The sequence below is a fragment of the Crinia signifera genome, chromosome 8 (genome assembly GCF_055691185.1).
Source record: "Crinia signifera chromosome 8, ASM5569118v1, whole genome shotgun sequence".
NCBI classification, from domain to species: domain Eukaryota; kingdom Metazoa; phylum Chordata; class Amphibia; order Anura; family Myobatrachidae; genus Crinia; species Crinia signifera.
The window spans coordinates 67,381,146-67,399,640 of NC_139224.1; the positions used below are offsets into that span (position 1 = coordinate 67,381,146).

At 44.1% G+C, this 18,495-nt stretch overlaps 1 protein-coding gene across 3 annotated transcripts in view; it reads right to left on the reverse strand.

Annotated features, from left to right (window-relative positions):
• Positions 1-18,495, reverse strand: part of L3MBTL2 (L3MBTL histone methyl-lysine binding protein 2) — a 176,564-nt gene that overhangs the window by 135,067 nt on the left and 23,002 nt on the right. For all 3 annotated transcript variants that reach the window (XM_083156631.1, XM_083156632.1, XM_083156630.1), the window contains exons 3-4: positions 10,941-11,074; positions 8,064-8,187 (exon numbers count right to left, since the gene is read on the reverse strand). In XM_083156631.1, coding sequence (XP_083012757.1) covers positions 8,064-8,187; positions 10,941-11,074 — 258 coding nt within the window. The remainder of the gene's footprint in view (positions 1-8,063; positions 8,188-10,940; positions 11,075-18,495) is intronic.

The window sequence follows — 18,495 nt, forward strand, 5'->3', positions numbered from 1 at the left end:
ATGATCTTATTGTTCTGGTGACTCTTGTGGCTGACAGCATGGAATTTAGTTTGCTATTTTTATTTTATTTTTCTTTAACATGCTGTTTCATATTTTGTCTCTGTGCTTCTTCTGTGTCCAACCATTGTTTCTCTTTTCTTCTTTTTATGTTACACATTTCATTTCAGATACATCTGTCCCCAACTTTACTGCTAGATGTTTGCCTTATTACTATGTTCCTCCCTTTTATTTACCTCTCCCTCTTCACTGGTAAATGGCTTCTGTGAAAATTTGCTCATGGAATGTGGGGGAGCATTATTTCCCCAGTGAAGATGAAATACATTTTTTCATAACGAAAAAAGCTTCAAATTGACTTGCACAGGAATCTCATCTTACTGAAATAGAAACTGACAAATTGAATATTTGGAGCTGCTCATTACAGCATGAGGTGTAATTATTCTGCTGAACAAAACACTCCCATACATAATTTATTCATCCGTTTTTGACCCTGAGGGTTGATATGTTATTGTGTATGTCACTATACAGGCTTCTAGTTATGTCATATGCAATTTCTATGCGCCTAATACCTATTCAAAAGTGTTCTTTAAACGATTGCTTGGTAAACTTTCCATGCCAGCCTCTAGTGAGGTCATTGTTGGTGGGGATTTTAATTTGATTTCCTTATCCTTCTTAGATAAGGCCATGATTTCACTTGTCTTTCTGCCACGCATGGTACATTGTTCCGCATAGACTATCTGGCACTAGTCAATATTGCCTAGATTTTCAGCTTCCGCCATAGAACCAATGGGTCTGATTGAACAAGGATCGGTCCCCAGCATATGTGCAGCTTATGCATGCATATGGACCATTATACCTATGTGCAGGGCCACTGTATGAAAACCTTTGGCGACTGTCACAGGTGGCTGATATCACATGATACCAGAGCCTGTCGCTGTTCGCACATCTCCGGGGACGATAAAATTTTGTTCGGACTGAATGTTTTCTGCAAGCGGGTGAAAAAATCATTTGAAGGCCGACAACCATCAAATGATTTATTGCATGAATTGCTACTTAATGAGCCAAGCTGAATCACCCCCAATATGTATTTTAGTTCATGCTCTGGTGTGGTTCTCCCTCATACCCACAGTGGATAGAGGACCCTATTGCCAATGGCAGTTCCCTACTTCTTTATCCAATTCATTAAAATTTCACAACATGATGGAAGATGGCAAGCCTATTTACATGATAACATTGAACATGGGTGGCAGAACCCACAATTATTTTGGCGAGCTTCAAAAACAGTGCTTCGCTGTGCCTTTATGTCATTTACCAAATGTCATTCTAGGGATATCACTACTTCCTACACCTCAGTACAACACCACCTCACAGAGGTTTATGAACAATGGGGCAGATGTATTATAGCGGTGCTGATCGCGCCGCTATAATACTTCCTGCTTCGCCTCATTAGCGAGGTGAATTAGGAAGGGACATCGACAAGATATTAACATCTTGTCTGCCAAAGCGGGGGAGCGCTAACTCCCCCTCCGGCGATGTCCCCTCCTGGAGATAGAGCATCAGTTTACACTGATGTCCCCCGACCGGCTCGACTGGGCATGCGCGAGATCTCGCTGCTAACGCGAGATCCCCAGCGCAGCCCACAACTAACAGCAGGGACAGCGCTGTCCCTGATGTTTAGATAGGGCTTCGCCAGCCTGATGCTGACAAAACCAAAACCGGGTGGAGCTGACTGTTCATACATTCGGCCTGCTATCATTTAGATAGCAGTGCCGATATGGACAGGGGCGCATAGCGCCCCTGTCCTTTACCTCATCCGTCATACATGGGGGAGATGCAGTATCAGTGCACATAACATGCGCTGATACCCCTTCTCCCCTATAACAACACTTAATACATCTGCCCCAATATAAGAAAGGAGGCGTATGTGCAATGCAAATTAGAATTTGATAATATCCTAAAACAAATAAGAGAACGTTTTGCCTTTCAGCATAATTTTTTTTTTCACACTCATGGCAATAAAGGTGGGCCACTTGCTTACTCGCTTACTCAAAAGGTCCCCAATCAGCTACAGTACATCAGTACCTTCGCTTAGAAACTCTAAAGGTGAAGAGCTACTCAAGCATCACTGATATTTTTGTTGACTTTTATACCCACTTATATGCTAGCAATGCTATTGATAAAAAACCCAGAAACAACTTTTTTTAAATGATTTATGACTCCCCAGATCTCTGACCAATGTGCAGCCCTGATTTCCCCTGTTACCATTGAAGAGGTTAACTCAGTTGTTAAAATTCGAAAATGTTTTAAAGCATCCCATTGAATATTATAAGATTCTCCTGTCCCTCATGTTGATACATTGGTATTGTTGTATAATGACATTCTTGAAAAGAAGGCATTGCCATTATATTTCATCTCAGCTTCCCTAAAAGTTTTATTAAAGAAAGAGAAAAGAGTTGATGAAAAATGAGACACTGAGCAATATGATTCCTGGCGAAATATTGGTAGCAATATATCGCCAGGAATCATATCGCCCCGTGTGTACACACCATTACAGGGGCGAATTGGGCCACCGGGATACTGGGAGAAATCCCGCTGGGCCAGCCCAATCCACCCTCTGTCGGGCCGGCTGGCCGGTCATGTCTGCCGGCCGGCCTGGTTACTCAGAGGTCATACCTCCGCTCCGAGTCCTCACCTCAGCTCTCACTAGGCTGCCGGCAGCACTGCAATAGCTGCCGGTGCGCCCATGTTTCCGGCCACCAGCCCGTCAGCTGCAGCTGCCCCTGCCTTCCCAACTGTCCTTCCCCTGCACACAGAGACAGACGCTAGAAGTCATAATTCACCTCTAGCGTCTGACAGGAAGCACACCTCTGCACTTCCTGGTAACGCGGCTGCAGAGCTGTGCTCCCTGTCAGAGACGCTGGAAGTGAAAAATGACTTCTAGCGTCTGTCTCTCTGTGCGCAGGGTAAGGCAGGGGCAGCAGCAGCGTACGGGCGGGTGGCTGGGGTGGGCACATACAGTATTAACCCCTTGGCAACGAGCTAGAACCTCTGGCAACGGGAATAAACCCCCCTTGGCAACGAGCATTAACCTCTGGTAAAAAAAATATTGACCACTTGGCAACATCCAATAACCCCTGGCAACACATATTAACCCCTTGGCAATGAGCAAGAACCCCTGGCAATGGACATTAACCCCCCCCCCCCCCCCTTGGCAACGAGCAAGAACCCATGGCAACGGACATTAACCCCACTTGGCAATGAGCATTAACCCCTGGGAACAAATATAAACCAGTTGGCAACAAGCAATAACCCCTGGCAATGCATATTTACCCCTTGGCAACGAGCAAGAACCCCTGGCAAAGGACATTAACACCCCCCCTTGGCAACGAGCAAGAACCCCTGGCAACGGACATTAACTGCCCTTGACAACAAGCAATAACCCCTGGCAATGCATATTAACCCCCCCTTGGCAACGGACATTAACCACCTTGGCAATGGACATTAACACCCTTGGCAACGGACATTAACCCCCTTGGCAACAAGCAGGTAATTTATCATTTATTAGAAGCCTTGGTACTTGTTTCCTAGCACGGCGCCCATCACATCGTATACCATAACAGTTAATATGGCATACGATGGTATGTGATGCGATGCAACGCGATATTGTACAATAAAATATCGCATCGTATGTCATACAATGCGATGGTATACGATTTTTTATTGTACAAGCACCCTGATGGGTCCTTACAATGTTAAATGGGTCCTTACAATGTTAAGGCCACCCCCAGGATCAACGCCAACCCGAAGCGTGGCGAGCGCAGCTGTATGCGTCCTCCGACCTTTTCATACCCCCACAATCCACGTCGGCGTGGAGTTGATTTTAGATAGTGTGGGGAGCGCAGCGAACCACCGAGTCCAAAGCGTGGCGGAATACATGTAAAGTAATACGTGTCCGCTCGCCACGCTTCGGGCTCGGTGGTGGTTTGCCACACTTTCTAAACTCAACTCCACACCGACGTGGATAGTGGGGGTATGAAAAGGTCGGAGGGTGCGTACCGCTGCCCCTCACGGGCCCGCTGCTCTCTCCATGCTTCGGCTTTGTGTTGATAGTGGGGGTAGCGTGGGGGTGCATTTAATATTGTAAGCACCCATCAGGGTGCTTGTACAATTAAAAAACACATCACATCGCATGCATCGTATTCGGCTATATGGCATGCGATGCGATCAGATGCCCTATGATGCCTAATCCTAACCATACCACCCCCTATAGCCTAACCCTAACCATACACCCCCCCTCCACACATAGCCTTACTCTACCCATACACACACATTCACAGCCTAACTCTAACCATACACACTCCCGCAGCCTAACTCTACCCATACACACACTCCCCGCACCCTAACTCTACCCATACAGATACTCATTGCATATCTCTCTATATTTTTCCTGCTTCTCCCTTGTCTCTCTTTGTCCCCTTTTCTCCTATCCCCCCCCCCCCTTGTGTTTCCTCATGATCATTTTGTGGTCTCATTTGCATATTGCTGTGTGTTGCTTTTGGTATTATTGTGGGCACAGGATTAAGGATTTATATGTGTGCACTAATTTGTATGTTCTACGCTCTCTAGGGCTCTCACGAACAGGTTGCCGGGCAACTCCAGGACGCTTCAGGAAGACTTCGGCAATACGCTACCAGTAACCCTAGCACTATGGGTAGGACTGGGATCCAACTGACGTCCGCTGTGGTGACGCAATGAGGACGTTGCTTGGTTACCGGCGTAACCCTCAATGATGGAGGGGGAAGTGATGGTGTACGGATGCTGACCCAGAAGTGGGGGAAGCCCGGATCCCGTTCGTGGGAATGGACCGGAGACACATGATTGTACTTCTCTATTTAGGTAAGTGTATGTCTCTCATTCTGTTGTTGGTAGTAGCTTGAAAAAGAAGTAAAATTCGAAACATTGCTTCATCGTTTAACCCAGTGTGGTTGTGATTCACTTTGAAAAATCCGTGGGAGTGCCGCTGACTGGAGAACACACACACACATATATATTTTTACATATTTAAGCCACCCTGCTTCCCCCCTCCCTACCTGAATCCTCCGCCACCCCACATCCTATGCCACTCTGCGTCTCCCCTCTGTCACCCTACATCCTACGCCACCCTGCGTCCCCCCTCCCTGTATCCTCTGCCACCATGCAACCAACGCCACTCTGCGTCTCCCCTTCCTGCAACCTCCACCACTTTGCGACTCCCCTCCATGCATCCTCTGTCACTCTGCGTGCCCCCCTCACAATCTGCGTCCTATGCCACCCTGCGTACGTCCTGCCTCCCTTCGTCCTCAGCTACCCTGCATCTCCCCTCCCAGCATTCTACGCCACCCTGCGTCCCCCCTCCCATGCGCCTATTCTGCAGCCTGAGGGGTTGGGGACATAGCCAGCAGCTCAGAGAGCCACTAGCCATGCCCCCCACAGCGGCAAAAATAGGGAGTGGCCTTGTTGAAATAGGCCACACCCCCATATAGCTAGGCCACACACCTCAAAAAATTCTGCAACAGATCCCCCGCCCCTGCATTAGGGCTGCTTTAAGATATTTCCGGGCTGGTTTTAATTCCCAATCCGCCCCTGCACCATTAGTATAGATAATTTGTGTTAAGACTGCTACAAAGGATATTTTCCAGGGCTCCATTTAAATTGGGGTTATTTTGGTCACACGATTCACACATATGTGTTTTGAATTCCCTAGGCTGGGTTATGGTGTGACTGTGGATCCTGTGTGTAGATCTATAGGCTGTTGGTATGGGGACTCTTGCACACTATGATTTTGTAGTGTGTGTAACCTGCCCCCTTATCTATGTTGTTTTTTTTTATACATAGATATATTTTAATTTCATATCTGGGTCAGTAAATTTCATCAATTTTTATTAATATTATAGTTACTGTCCACAATATTTATTAATATCTGTAACTGGGGTACTTATTGAAATGGTGTCAGGGATGGATATATATCAGATTTTCATTATTCTATATCTTGAATGCTGTGTTGAGGTATATAGCTGTGATTTAATAGACCTTTTAGCCCTTATTCACCTTTGTGACTTTGCTGGCATCTAGTGGATGTTCAGCAAATGTCAGTGATATTGGGAGTACTCCCTTGTAATGCCTCTGCCTATCTTTAATGCAGGACCCAAATCAGGCCGAGACCCAAAGTTACCTGGATCCTATAGCCCCATCTCCCTTCTAAATTTAGATTATAAAATCCCCACCAAAATATTGGCAAATAAATTGAAATGTATACTTGCCTCAGTGATTCATCCTAAATCAGACTAGTTTTGTGTGGGACAGACAGTATGTTGTAAATCACAGGAAAGTTCCTACAGTACAACAGTGGCTGTAGTCCTCCGAGAGCCAGGGCGATGCTGCCCTCCTATCACTGGATGCTGGAAAAAGCTTTTGATTTACTTATGTGGGACCACCTCTATGAGGTGCTGGATCAGTGTTTGGCTTCCCAGGGAAATTTATGAACACATTACATTGTTTTTTATATTGCACCTTCCACTCAAATGCCATGTAATGGTTATCTTTCGTCCCCTATCCGGGTAGAGACTGGGATGCCCTCTTTTGCCACTCCTCTTTGCTGTTGCAATAAAGCCACTTGTGATTGCCTTGTGTAATAATTCCTCATTTGCAGGGATCAGAGTAGAGCCAGAAGATACTAAATTAGCACATTTTACTGATACTGTTGTTTCTTAGCAACCTGGCCCTCTCTGTTCCTGATCCATGTTTTGAAATCTTTTGGCTCGTTCGTAGGCTAAGGTTAATTTCTATAAACTACAATATTTACCTCTGGGATCCTCCTCTCCCTTTGATTTCACCCCCTTTTCTTTGATAGGTCTTGCCAAAGCGAATAACTCCCTGAAATACTAAACATTACCCATACTATGGTGGGACATTACCAAGCTAATTACTCTTTTCTTGTTAGGTTGACAGTCAAAAGGTCGATATGGGTTTTTGGACTGTTTTTTGAGCAGACATGTGCCGGCAGGCGGTATTTCATGCCCTACCATCCACTAGGGCACGGTGGGAGAATAAAACAGTGTGCCGAGTGTAGCGAGGCACCATGCCCCAAGCATTGCGAACGAGCCAAAAGATCTCAAAACATTGATCACGGTAGGAACAGAGGGGGCCAGGTTGCTAAGAAATAATAGTATCAGTAAAATGTGCTAATTTAGTTTCTTCTGGCTCTACTCTCATCCCTGCAAATGAGGAATTATTACACAAGGCAATCACAAGTGGCTTTGTTGCAACAGAAAAGAGGAGTGGCAAAAGAGGGCATCCCACTCTAATGCCCATACCACACACTGTAATGGCTATTACATATGATGCCACATAAGTGTTGCTTACCTACATGTTAATTACTAGGGGTTTCATGCTTGATGCCAGGGCTTTAAGCTCGATGCTAGGGCCTTCATGCTTGATGCCATAAGGCGGAGGGCTGAGGAGGGCTCTGAGATAGGGCTAGAGCCTGGAGCAATGCACTTGCTATTGACTTAATGGGGCAGCTGACTGGGCAAACTGGGACTGGCTGGACACATACCATACCTCCCTCTGCCTGAGCAGTGCCGCAGATCCACAACCATTATACAAGCTAATCTGCCCCCCCCCTAATAAAAAAAAAAAATAAATTGTGCGGGTATTTGTGTGTGGGGGGGGGCCTCATTAGGAGGTGCCTGTGCACCCCCGGCACCACACCCCACCTCCGTGCTCACGCCTATAGATGCAACACTGGTCCAGGCTCGGCAGAAAAGAGACGACTCAGATCTTGCATCATCCTAGTCCGAGACCACCATTACGGCCTATAACATCACTAACCGTCCTGGGGGTAATGTGAAAGGGGTAAGTGTATCTTAAGCCCAAGCTATAATACATGTTCAGCATTTTGGGTAGCACACGGGTCAGAGGTATGTCTTCAGTGTGAAAGGGATAGAAGGTGCTGTGGGTCCCTTGTAGAATAATTTAAAGGTTACTAATAATAATTATTCAGTAACATTAACACCAAGGTGTTTTACCGTTCTGTCCCGTGAGTCTACGATCCACCATCTGCCCTGTGCCATGAGAATTCAGGAATGCCCCAAATTTGGCATTTAAGGAAGCTTTGTGCAGTACCTTCGCCTTCTTTGTTGGTGGTTTTCCCTAAAACGTACAACAAAGAGACCACCAAACTTAAAACAGACGTGTCAATACAATATTTTCCTTTTTTATTTTTATTTTCCAGCAAATATTTAAAAGTAAATTATGGGGCATATGTAATAGCATCCAATTTTGTCAGGGGTGCAACATGCCAGATGAACTCTGACCTTTTTTTAAAGTGGTGATAATTTACAAGGTATGGTTTTGCCTTGTAAATAACTGCCTTTTAAAAAAAAAAAATAGCAGAGCTTGTTCAGAATCCCGCACCACTGGCAAACTCGGATGCTATTACATATACGTCCCAAAGGTGCATACAATAATACATTTTGTGGCATATGCAATTCACTTCATGACTTTTCTAGCAATTTTTGCATAATTTCATAGTTCGTCCTGTTATTTTTCCATGCATATACTACCAAGAAGCTGGTAAAGCACAATCCAGGGTCAATTCCACTGGACTGCTGGATTTCTATTCTAATGGATGGGGGGAATAGCAAGGGTTAAAGTGAGGGTGGACAGGGTGGAACTACGTTCCACCACCTCTAATGGTAGGGGGTACTAAGTTCCACCTCTACCCCAGCCCTGGACAGTAATTTGAACAGAAAATCCTGTAATGGTGGCTTTTTCTTCTGGCATGGTGTTTGTGATGTGATGCTATCCCCGCAGCTGAAGTGAAAAAAAGGCACTAAGAGGAGCAGGCTCTGTGCTTGCTGAAGACAGGTGAGAGGGGGCTGAAGGGGCTCTGAGGTGGGGAAGCTGCCGGAGGGACACAGGGCATGGAGCTGCTGAGGGAAATGGACAGTAAACTGCTGGAATGACAGAGCCACATGTGTATAAGCAGCACAACTGTGGACACTGGGGATGATTCTGGTTGGTTTGCAAAAGCAAACTCCTTTAATGGACAAAACCATATGCACTGCAGGTGGTGCTGATGTAATGTGCAGAGAGAGTTACATTTGGGTGAGTTATTTTGATTCTGTGCAGAATAAATATTGGCTGCTTTATTTTTACACTGCAATTTAGATTTCAGTTTGAACACACCCAACCCAAATCTAATGCTGTGTACACACGGTGAGATTTGATATTAGATTTTGACTATATAGTCAAAATCGTATGCAGATTGCATGCAGATTGCACAGGTTTTTACCTTTCGATCCCGATGCGCGCACCCATGACAGCACAAACCGAAACCCAGATAGACAGGTAAGCAATGACTATATAGTGCAAATCTAATGCTGATTGTATGAATTGTTAAAAGTACAGAGATAGCAAAAATTGCATAGCACTCGAATCTTAAGTCGAATAGCAAGGGAATCTCACCGTGTGTACACACCATAACTCTCTCTGCACATGTTACATCAGATCCACCTGCATATGATCAAGGGCACTACATGCGGTGTAATGTGTATACGATTGTGCTACTATGTGTTGGATTTTAATCAGTTACTATTGTGTGACCACACCTCTTCCTTGTGGGACCATTATCCCTTTATGAGAGTTAGGGCAAAAATTCCCAGGCACTGGTTTAAGATCTGCCTAATGAGGGGAGTCAGTGTTAGGCGAAAGGAGTTCCACCACCTCTCCAGGACCACTTTAAGCCCCGGGGAACAGTGGGTATTTAGCTGATTTTGTAGAAAAAAAGGGGGGAGGGAACCACAGACACAGCCAAAGCTGCTGTACAGGGAGTGTGTAAGTCTCCCAATATATATATGCAAAAGGAAAGAGTGGTGTACAGCGCTAGGTTTTACTGAAAGAAATGTACACTACCACATGTACATAATAATACCATTTATTATACAAAAAAGCTAATAATGAAATGAGAGCTCTCATAAAAACATATATAATATATAATAAGATTATATAATAAAAACAGTGATAAGACAGAGGCTCTCTGATGAGTAAAAAACTCCACAGTGTGTGCACCAGCACATTAATAGTTACCAGGGGGAGACAAGAAGATGTATACGGTCTCCTGGGTGAGGTTACTGCATGAGATATGTCCCAATCCGGATAAATTGCCCAGTGGAGTCCAGGTGTCAGATGAGGTAGATTAGGCAGTCCTTATGGTATGGGTGTACCAAGCATGATGTTGCAAATGGCTGCTGGAAGGTGGACGTCCTGGAGTGAAAAAACTGGTCCGGAAAAAAAGTGCAGGGTTTTTGTGCAGTCCTGGTCTGGTGCAAAAGAGCAATAAGGTGCACCTTATTGCTCTTTTGCACCAGACCAGGACTGCACAAAAACCCTGCACTTTATTTCCGGACCAGTTTTTTCACTCCAGGACGTCCACCTTCCAGCAGCCATTTGCAACATCATGCTTGGTACACCCATATCATAAGGACTGCCTAATCTACCTCATCTGACACCTGGACTCCACTGGGCAATTTATCCGGATTGGGACATATCTCATGCAGTAACCTCACCCAGGAGACCGTATACATCTTCTTGTCTCCCCCTGGTAACTATTAATGTGCTGGTGCACACACTGTGGAGTTTTTTACTCATCAGAGAGCCTCTGTCTTATCACTGTTTTTATTATATAATCTTATTATATATTATATATGTTTTTATGAGAGCTCTCATTTCATTATTAGCTTTTTTGTATAATAAATGGTATTATTATGTACATGTGGTAGTGTACATTTCTTTCAGAAAAACCTAGCGTGTACACCACTCTTTCATTTAGCTGATTTTGATCTTTAACAATATATGAAAGACAGACAGAAAAATTATTCAGACTTCTAAATAAGAACATCTACCTGCAGCCGGGCCATAATACTGGCTTTCTTAGAGTTGGAAGAATAGCTGCGTGAACAGGAGACACTGCAGAATCTCTTGGTTTTTGAGAAGAAGGCATCACGTGTTCCAATTATTCCACACATCTCGCAGATAGCTAGTTGGGAGCAAAAGGAAAGTAGACAGGAAGTTCACATTTTAAATTTATTTTGAAATGTGTAAATGTACCAAAGCACATAAATTGCCAAAATTTGCAAAGTAATAAAACTTCAGATTAAAATACTTTAAACAAGAGTGTATTTTTAAGACAGGATTTTAAAACAACAAACGGTACTTGTTTCCTAGCACGGCGCCAGCGATTTTGAGCTCAAAGCATCGGAACCAAAAAAACTGCGTCAATCGCATCGCATGCAACCAAATCGCATGTGATGGACGCGATTTTTACATTGGAATCAATGTAAAATGGTCCCCGAGACCCAATTTTACATTGTGCCCAATGTAAAAAGCCCCCAATACCCCAAATTTAATTGCATACCCCCCTCATGGGTGAAATGACCCCCCATTGTTAACGCCACCCCACTATTGACGCCAACCCAAAGCATGGCGAGCGGTGGCGGTACGCGTCCTCCGACCTTTTCATACCCCCACTATCCACGTCGGCGTGGAGTTGATTTTATAAAGTGTGGCGAGCGCAGCAAGCCACCGAGCCCGAAGCGTGGCGAGCTCAGCGAGCCCCGTGAGGGGACGCGCATAACTTCACAGGTATTGAGCCCTATGTAAAATAGCGTTGATCGCGTCGGTCGCATCGCATGGCATTATAATGGCATGCGATGGACGCGATCAACCAATTTTCTTATTGCCGGCAATTAAGCCCGGTAATTGACAGAATATCGCGTCCATCGCATACCTTAACTTAAGGTATGCGATTAACCCCGACGGGCGCCGTGCTAGGAAACAAGTACCCAACAAACAAAATCTTCTACACAGCAAAGAACCAACAAGTGAAATAATTCCTATTAATTTTACTAAAGTGTGCGCAGAAATACAATTTATTGTTAAACGAATGAAAAACAAATAATCAACAACTAGGGCAATCATGATATTATAACAGTGACATAAGGGGAAGTGAGAAGCAAGGACAGGACACAGGGCCTTATACTGGTTCACTCCTTCTGGCAAATTCCTTCTTAGATGGACAAAACCATGTGCACTGCAGGGGGGCAGATGTAAAATCTGCAGAGAGAATTAGATTTGGGTTAGTTATTTTGTTTCTGTGCAGGAAAAATACTGACTGCTTTATTTTTACACTGCAATATAGATCTCACTTTGAAGTTAAACCCCACCCATATCTAACTCTCTCTGCACAAGTAAAATCTACCCCACCCAGGGGCGGATTGGGATTTAAAACCAGCCTGGAAAAGCGGCCCTTATGAGGGGGGAGGATCTCATGAGAATATATGCTCCCCTGCAAGCGGTGTAAAGCTTCGGCTTGGTGGCAAAAATGTAAAGTATGATGCCCATTACACGTAATTCCGCACACTGTAATGCGCATTACACATAATCCCACACACAGTAATTGCCATTACATATAGTGGCACGCACAGTAATGCTCATTACACAGAATGCCACACACAGTAATGCCCATTACACATAATGCCACACACAGTAATGGCCATTACACATAATGACACGCACAGTAATGGCCATTACACATAATGCTACTCAAAGTAATACCCATCCCACATAATGTGACGCACAGTAATACCCATCATACATTATGCCAGGGCTTGACAATAGGGACAGTGCACGCCAAAAATTTGCACCGTAATGCCTATTACACATCAAACAGCCATTACATAGTATACCACATGCCTTACACGTTATACCACACACTGTAATGCCCATTACACGTTGTGCCTCACACGGTGATGCCCATTACGCTTCACACCGTAATGCCAATTACATATTAGGCCACATACCATAATGTCCATGACATATTGCACCCCACACCGAATTGCCTATTAAACATTATGCCATATGCTGTAATGCCCATTACACATTATTCAACACACAGCAATGCCCATTACACAGTATGCCACACACCAAATTACCCATTACACCACACTTATATGGTGTATAAATGTATACATTACATATTATATCATGCACCATATTGCTCATTACACATTATGCCACACACCATAACGCCCATTACATATTATGCCATATAAGTGCGCTTACCTACATGCTCATTGTCAGGAGTTACATGGTCTTTTTGGGGCCTAGTTTTTCAAACTGCCATCCTGTCTGCCGCTGCATTGCCACTCCTAGATGAGCCACTAGGAGTGGCAATGCAGCGTACAGCCACACACAGAATGTAGGCATGCCACATATCATTTTAATCATCGGAAGCTCCTTGTGTGTCCTGGTCACATAACAATGCAGTTAAGACGAATTTTCAGCAAAAAAGGCACCCAATGTTAGCAGAACTGGCCAGGAGCTGCATGGCCTATTGAGGCAAGATGTATGAGGAAACATCTGTATCCAAGCAGAGGCAGAGGTCACAGTGTTAGCAGCTGTGCCAGTGCTGTCTGCGGGTGGGTTGGTTGTGCAATAGTGTTCGGCATATGTGTAAGGGGCATTATGTGTGTCATGTATAAATGCATTAATAATGTGTGACATATGTGTAACAGGCATTATGTGTGTCACGTGTATAAGGGCATTAATAATTTGCAACATATGTGTAAGGGGCATTATGTGTGCCATTATGTGTATGAAGGGCATTAATAAAGGTTGGCATAATGTGTAAGGGGCATTATGTTTATAAGGATATTAATAATGTGTGTCATGTGTAAGGGGCATTACTGTGTGGTATTATCAGGGGTGCAGAGAGAAAAGGGTAGGGAGTACATACTACCCAGGCCAAAGTCTGATGGAAAGACCCAATGGGGCCCCCGGGCCCCCTCCCCTTAAGTGACAGCAGCAGCTGCAGCTCTTCTCCTCTGCCCAGTACACACTGCTTTGTGCTGGGTCGCAGTGTGGCCATGAAGGTGCTTAAAATGCAATATTTTCTTAGGATTTGTTTCTAAGGGTATAAAGTGAGGAGTAATGTATATAAGGTAAAGTGGTACTACTGTGTGATGTAACATGAATAAGGGACACCATCGCATGATATAATGTGAATAAATGTTTCACTACTGTGTGGCATAATTTAAATTGAGGGTACTATTGTGTGGCCATGCCCCTTCCCAGCAAGAACACACCCCTGTTTGGACTGCGCACCGAATGTGTGCACTGTTTCTATTTAAAATATTGCGGGTAGGAGCACCAAAATGATGACTGCTATGATGAGGGTTGATGGTGCTGGGAATGGGGAGCAGGGTCAGAGGCAGAACTGGTGGCGGAGCTAAGGGGCACCAGCCAAAATCTTGCCTAGGGCGTCATTTAGGCTAGGGCCGGCTCTGAGATATATACTTTAAATTCATACAAATATATTAAAAACAAATACAATAAAGCATGCTCAATAGAAACATATAGCAGAAAGAACGTTCTCCACTTGGATCATAAATAAGTGCTTAATAGCAGATTTAGAGCCAGTCTCGTTAGTTTAGCAGAGTTTAGCTGTTAGATGGCAAGCGAAAAGGGGATTTGCGGGAAACACAAGCCAGTAATGATGGAAGCAGGCAGATAGAATATGCACAGATGACAATTGTGAACCAGCGTGGCTGCTGGGTAGAGTGTGGAGATCGGAGTCTACCCGGGACACTTAGTTTTACTATGATGTCCAGAGTTTGCAGACTCTGCTTTCCACACTCCACACCAGTATACCATACTGGAAAAATAATAACAATAAAAATAAAAAGAAAAATAAGAAAATAATTTTATATCTTTATATGAACTTGATTGTTTTCGTCCAGAACCAATATCAATATACAACTAAAAATTCCCCCTTGTCTTTTGAATTTATCCATTTATATAAATTTATAATTAATCTGAGTATATGTATCTTTGGATAATTAAGATATGTGTATGGAGATATTTATAGTGATGATGTATATAAAGATTACTAACATCCCGATATATACATATTTCATTTTGTGATATACATTTACAACTCTAAATATCATTGATAGGGATCTATTGCTAGCTAGAACTAAGCTCTGATCATAGTTATTTGAATTGGAACACTGAGATACCATTAATAGCTCCATGAAGACTAATGATATATTTAGAAACTAGAAATGAGTTAATCATATATTATATATTTTTTATATTATTCTTATCTTTATATATATATATATATATTTTTTTTTTATTTTATATATATATTTTTATTTATTTCATTATTATTCTGTATTATTAATATATTTTTTTATATTGATTTTATATTTATGTATATATATATATATATATATATATATATATATATATATATATATATATATATATTGCCTTTTGCTATACAATTGCACTAGAATATTTCTATGTCTCTCCTCTCTCTCCTCCTCTATTCCCCCTTCTTTCTTTTCAACCAAAATCTGTGGTTTATAATGCTTTGACTTACTCTCTGAACTAATGACTCCTGATTATTTAATTGGATCATGATTATTAAATAATCTCTCTGTTTCCTACAAATGAACTGAATAAATTTATTTATTTCTATGTATTGTTATATCTGGGATTGCTTTTAATAAATATATTTGAATTAATGTTATACTATTTTGACACCGGACACTCATAATTGTTTTATCGGTATATTTTGCTAATTGGTATCAATTATATGGATACAATAAATACCATAGCAGTGGATGTATGGACTTTGTCTTGAGAAAGTTCCCGTTTCCAAGGGTACGAAACGCGTTGACGCCTACTTCCGCTATACAGCAGAAACCTCCCCACTGTTTGTGATCACAGCCACACGCCATCTTGGAGCCGGCTCACGCTGCTTATTTGAGCCAAACTACAAGCGAGCTGACTACATCTCCCATCACTGCCCACGGCGCTCCATCTCAGCCGGCAGCAGATTGAAGCTTCCTTCTCTCCCCCCTCCGGCGGACGTCACAAAGCCATCGCTCCGGGTAGAGCCCCCGCTACCATCGGGTTCCCCGTCAGAGCTGCAGACATAACAACACCACGGACACCGGGTGGAGCCACTCATAACATCGTGCTCCCCGGCCCCTCCAGCTATCCATTCTAAGGAGGGTGAGCATACGGTCCAGGACATTAGTGCGTCTCCCGAATACCATCTTTTTGCGTTACACGCGCTAAAAGGGTGCTGCATTATTTGTCATCTGTGCATATTCTTTCTGCCTGCTTCCATCATTACTGGCTTGTGTTTCCCGCAAATCCCCTTTTCGCTTGCCATCTAACAGCTAAACTCTGCTAAACTAACAAGACTGGCTCTAATTCTGCTATTAAGCACTTATTTATGATCCAAGTGGAGAACGTTCTTTCTGCTATATGTTTCTATTGAGCATGCTTTATTGTATTTGTTTTTAATATATTTGTATGAATTTAAAGTATATATCTTTTCTATAAAGATTTCTATACTATTAATGAGTGTTTCCGGTTGTCCTTTTGTTCAGCAAAAGCTCATAGGCTCAGCAGCGCAAGTGTAATCCATTTCTTGTTTCTTTAATCCTTAGTGAGATCTAGCACTCTCACTTAACACTTTGCAGCAGCTATTTCTATATACGGCTTATATTATATTATATTATTCTTCTTGGTTAAGCCTTTTTGCTTTTCCAAAACAGCGCCAGGATCTGTGAACTTGAGAGGCTCTTTTTTGGATCCTCTTACGCTCTCAGACAATCCCCCATTTTTTTAGGGCCGGCTCTGAATCTACACTCCGTTTTGCCGATATAGACAAATGCTGCTTTCCCACTGCCTACACGGGTAATGACCCGTTTTTTTTAAACGGGTCTTTAAACGGGTAAGAGCCATAAAGACCCTTTCCCACTGCAGCTTTTAAACGGTAAATTACCGTTTAAAAGCTGTTTTTGTCACATTCACACGTACCCGTTTAATAACCCGTTTAAGCAGTGTAAAGATGGGGGGGGATTTAAAAAAAAACCGGCGTGGGGTCCCCCCCACTGCCGTAACCAGCACCAGGCTGAAAGAGCCGGGGCTGGTAATAAGAAAATCAGGAAACCCGGCAAATAGGGGTTCCCTGATTTTTTAAAACCAGCCCCAGGCTCCAGGTCCGGGGCTGGTTCCCACGGGGGACAAAATGACTAGGGGTCCCCCGTATTTTAAGAACCAGCCCCAGGCCAAACCAGCCAGCAGGGTAATGCCACACCCGGGGGACACTTATTATATAAGTTCCCACGGCCAAAGCATTAACCCTACCGACCAGTCAGCCTGGCCAGGGGCCCTGGGGGAGTGGGGACCCCCCCAATGAAGGGGTCCCCCCCCTCCAGGACTTACCTGACCAGGCTGAAGCCTGGTGCTGTCCCCGATGCCCCTGGGCGGTGAGCATCGGGCTGATGGAATGGTGTAAAAAAAATAGAATAAAAACTATTGTCTTTTACTGTGGAACTATGAGTCCCAGCAAGCCTCCCCCGCAAACTGGGACTTGAAGAACCACAAATCCCAGCCTGCGGGGCATTAAAGGGCCCGCTGGAACTTGTAGTTCCACAGTAAAAGAAATAGTACAATAAACACACTGACACACATGAAAAATAAAAGTTTAATACATACATTACACAAACACACTGATACTTACCTATCTTGAGTCCGTAGGTAGCCCTGGTCCTGATGTCCTGGTCTGTGTCGGCGTCTGTATCCATGTCGGCGATCCGGAGTCCGACGAAATCCATGTGGGAACCTATGGAAGGAAACCATACTCACCTGTCCCAGGGCGACGTAGTCCAGGGAAGGGGTCTTTGCAAAATAACAAACCGACAAGCGAAACCAAGTGAACAGCAGAGAGCCGCACGGTGTTTGTTTACATCATGCGGCTCCGCCTCCCGAAAGCCGCTATTGGCCGCCTTGCGGCCTAGCGGCTCCTGATTGGCCGCTGGCCAGGCTGACTGGTCAGTAGGGTTAATGCTTTGGCCGCAGGAACTTTTATAATAAGTGTCCCCCGGCTGTGGCATTACCCTGCTGGCTGGTTTGGCCTGGGGCTGGTTCTTAAAATACGGGGGACCCCTAGTCATTTTGTCCCCCGTATTTTGGGAACCAGCCCCGGACCAGGGAACCCCTATTCGTCGGGTTCCTGATTTTTTTAATACCAGCCCCGGCTATTTCAGCCTGGTGCTGGTTACGGCAGTGGGGGGGGGGATGCCGTTTTTTTTTTTAACGGGTAAAGGGCTACCCCTTTCCCACTGCTGAAAAAACGGCTTTTAAGCGGGTAAAACACTGCTTTTTACCCGTTTAAAAAAACACAGTATTTTTAAACGGGTACAGCAACCTGGAGCTTTCCCACTGCAGCTGTACCCGTTTAAAAAGGCTAAAAAAACGGCATTTTACAGTGTAAAGCCTGCAGTGGGAAAGGGGCAAAAATAGGATTTATGGTCTTACCTTGATAAATCCCTTTCTTTGAGTCCATAGGGGGCACAGGAGTTCACGCTGGGTATG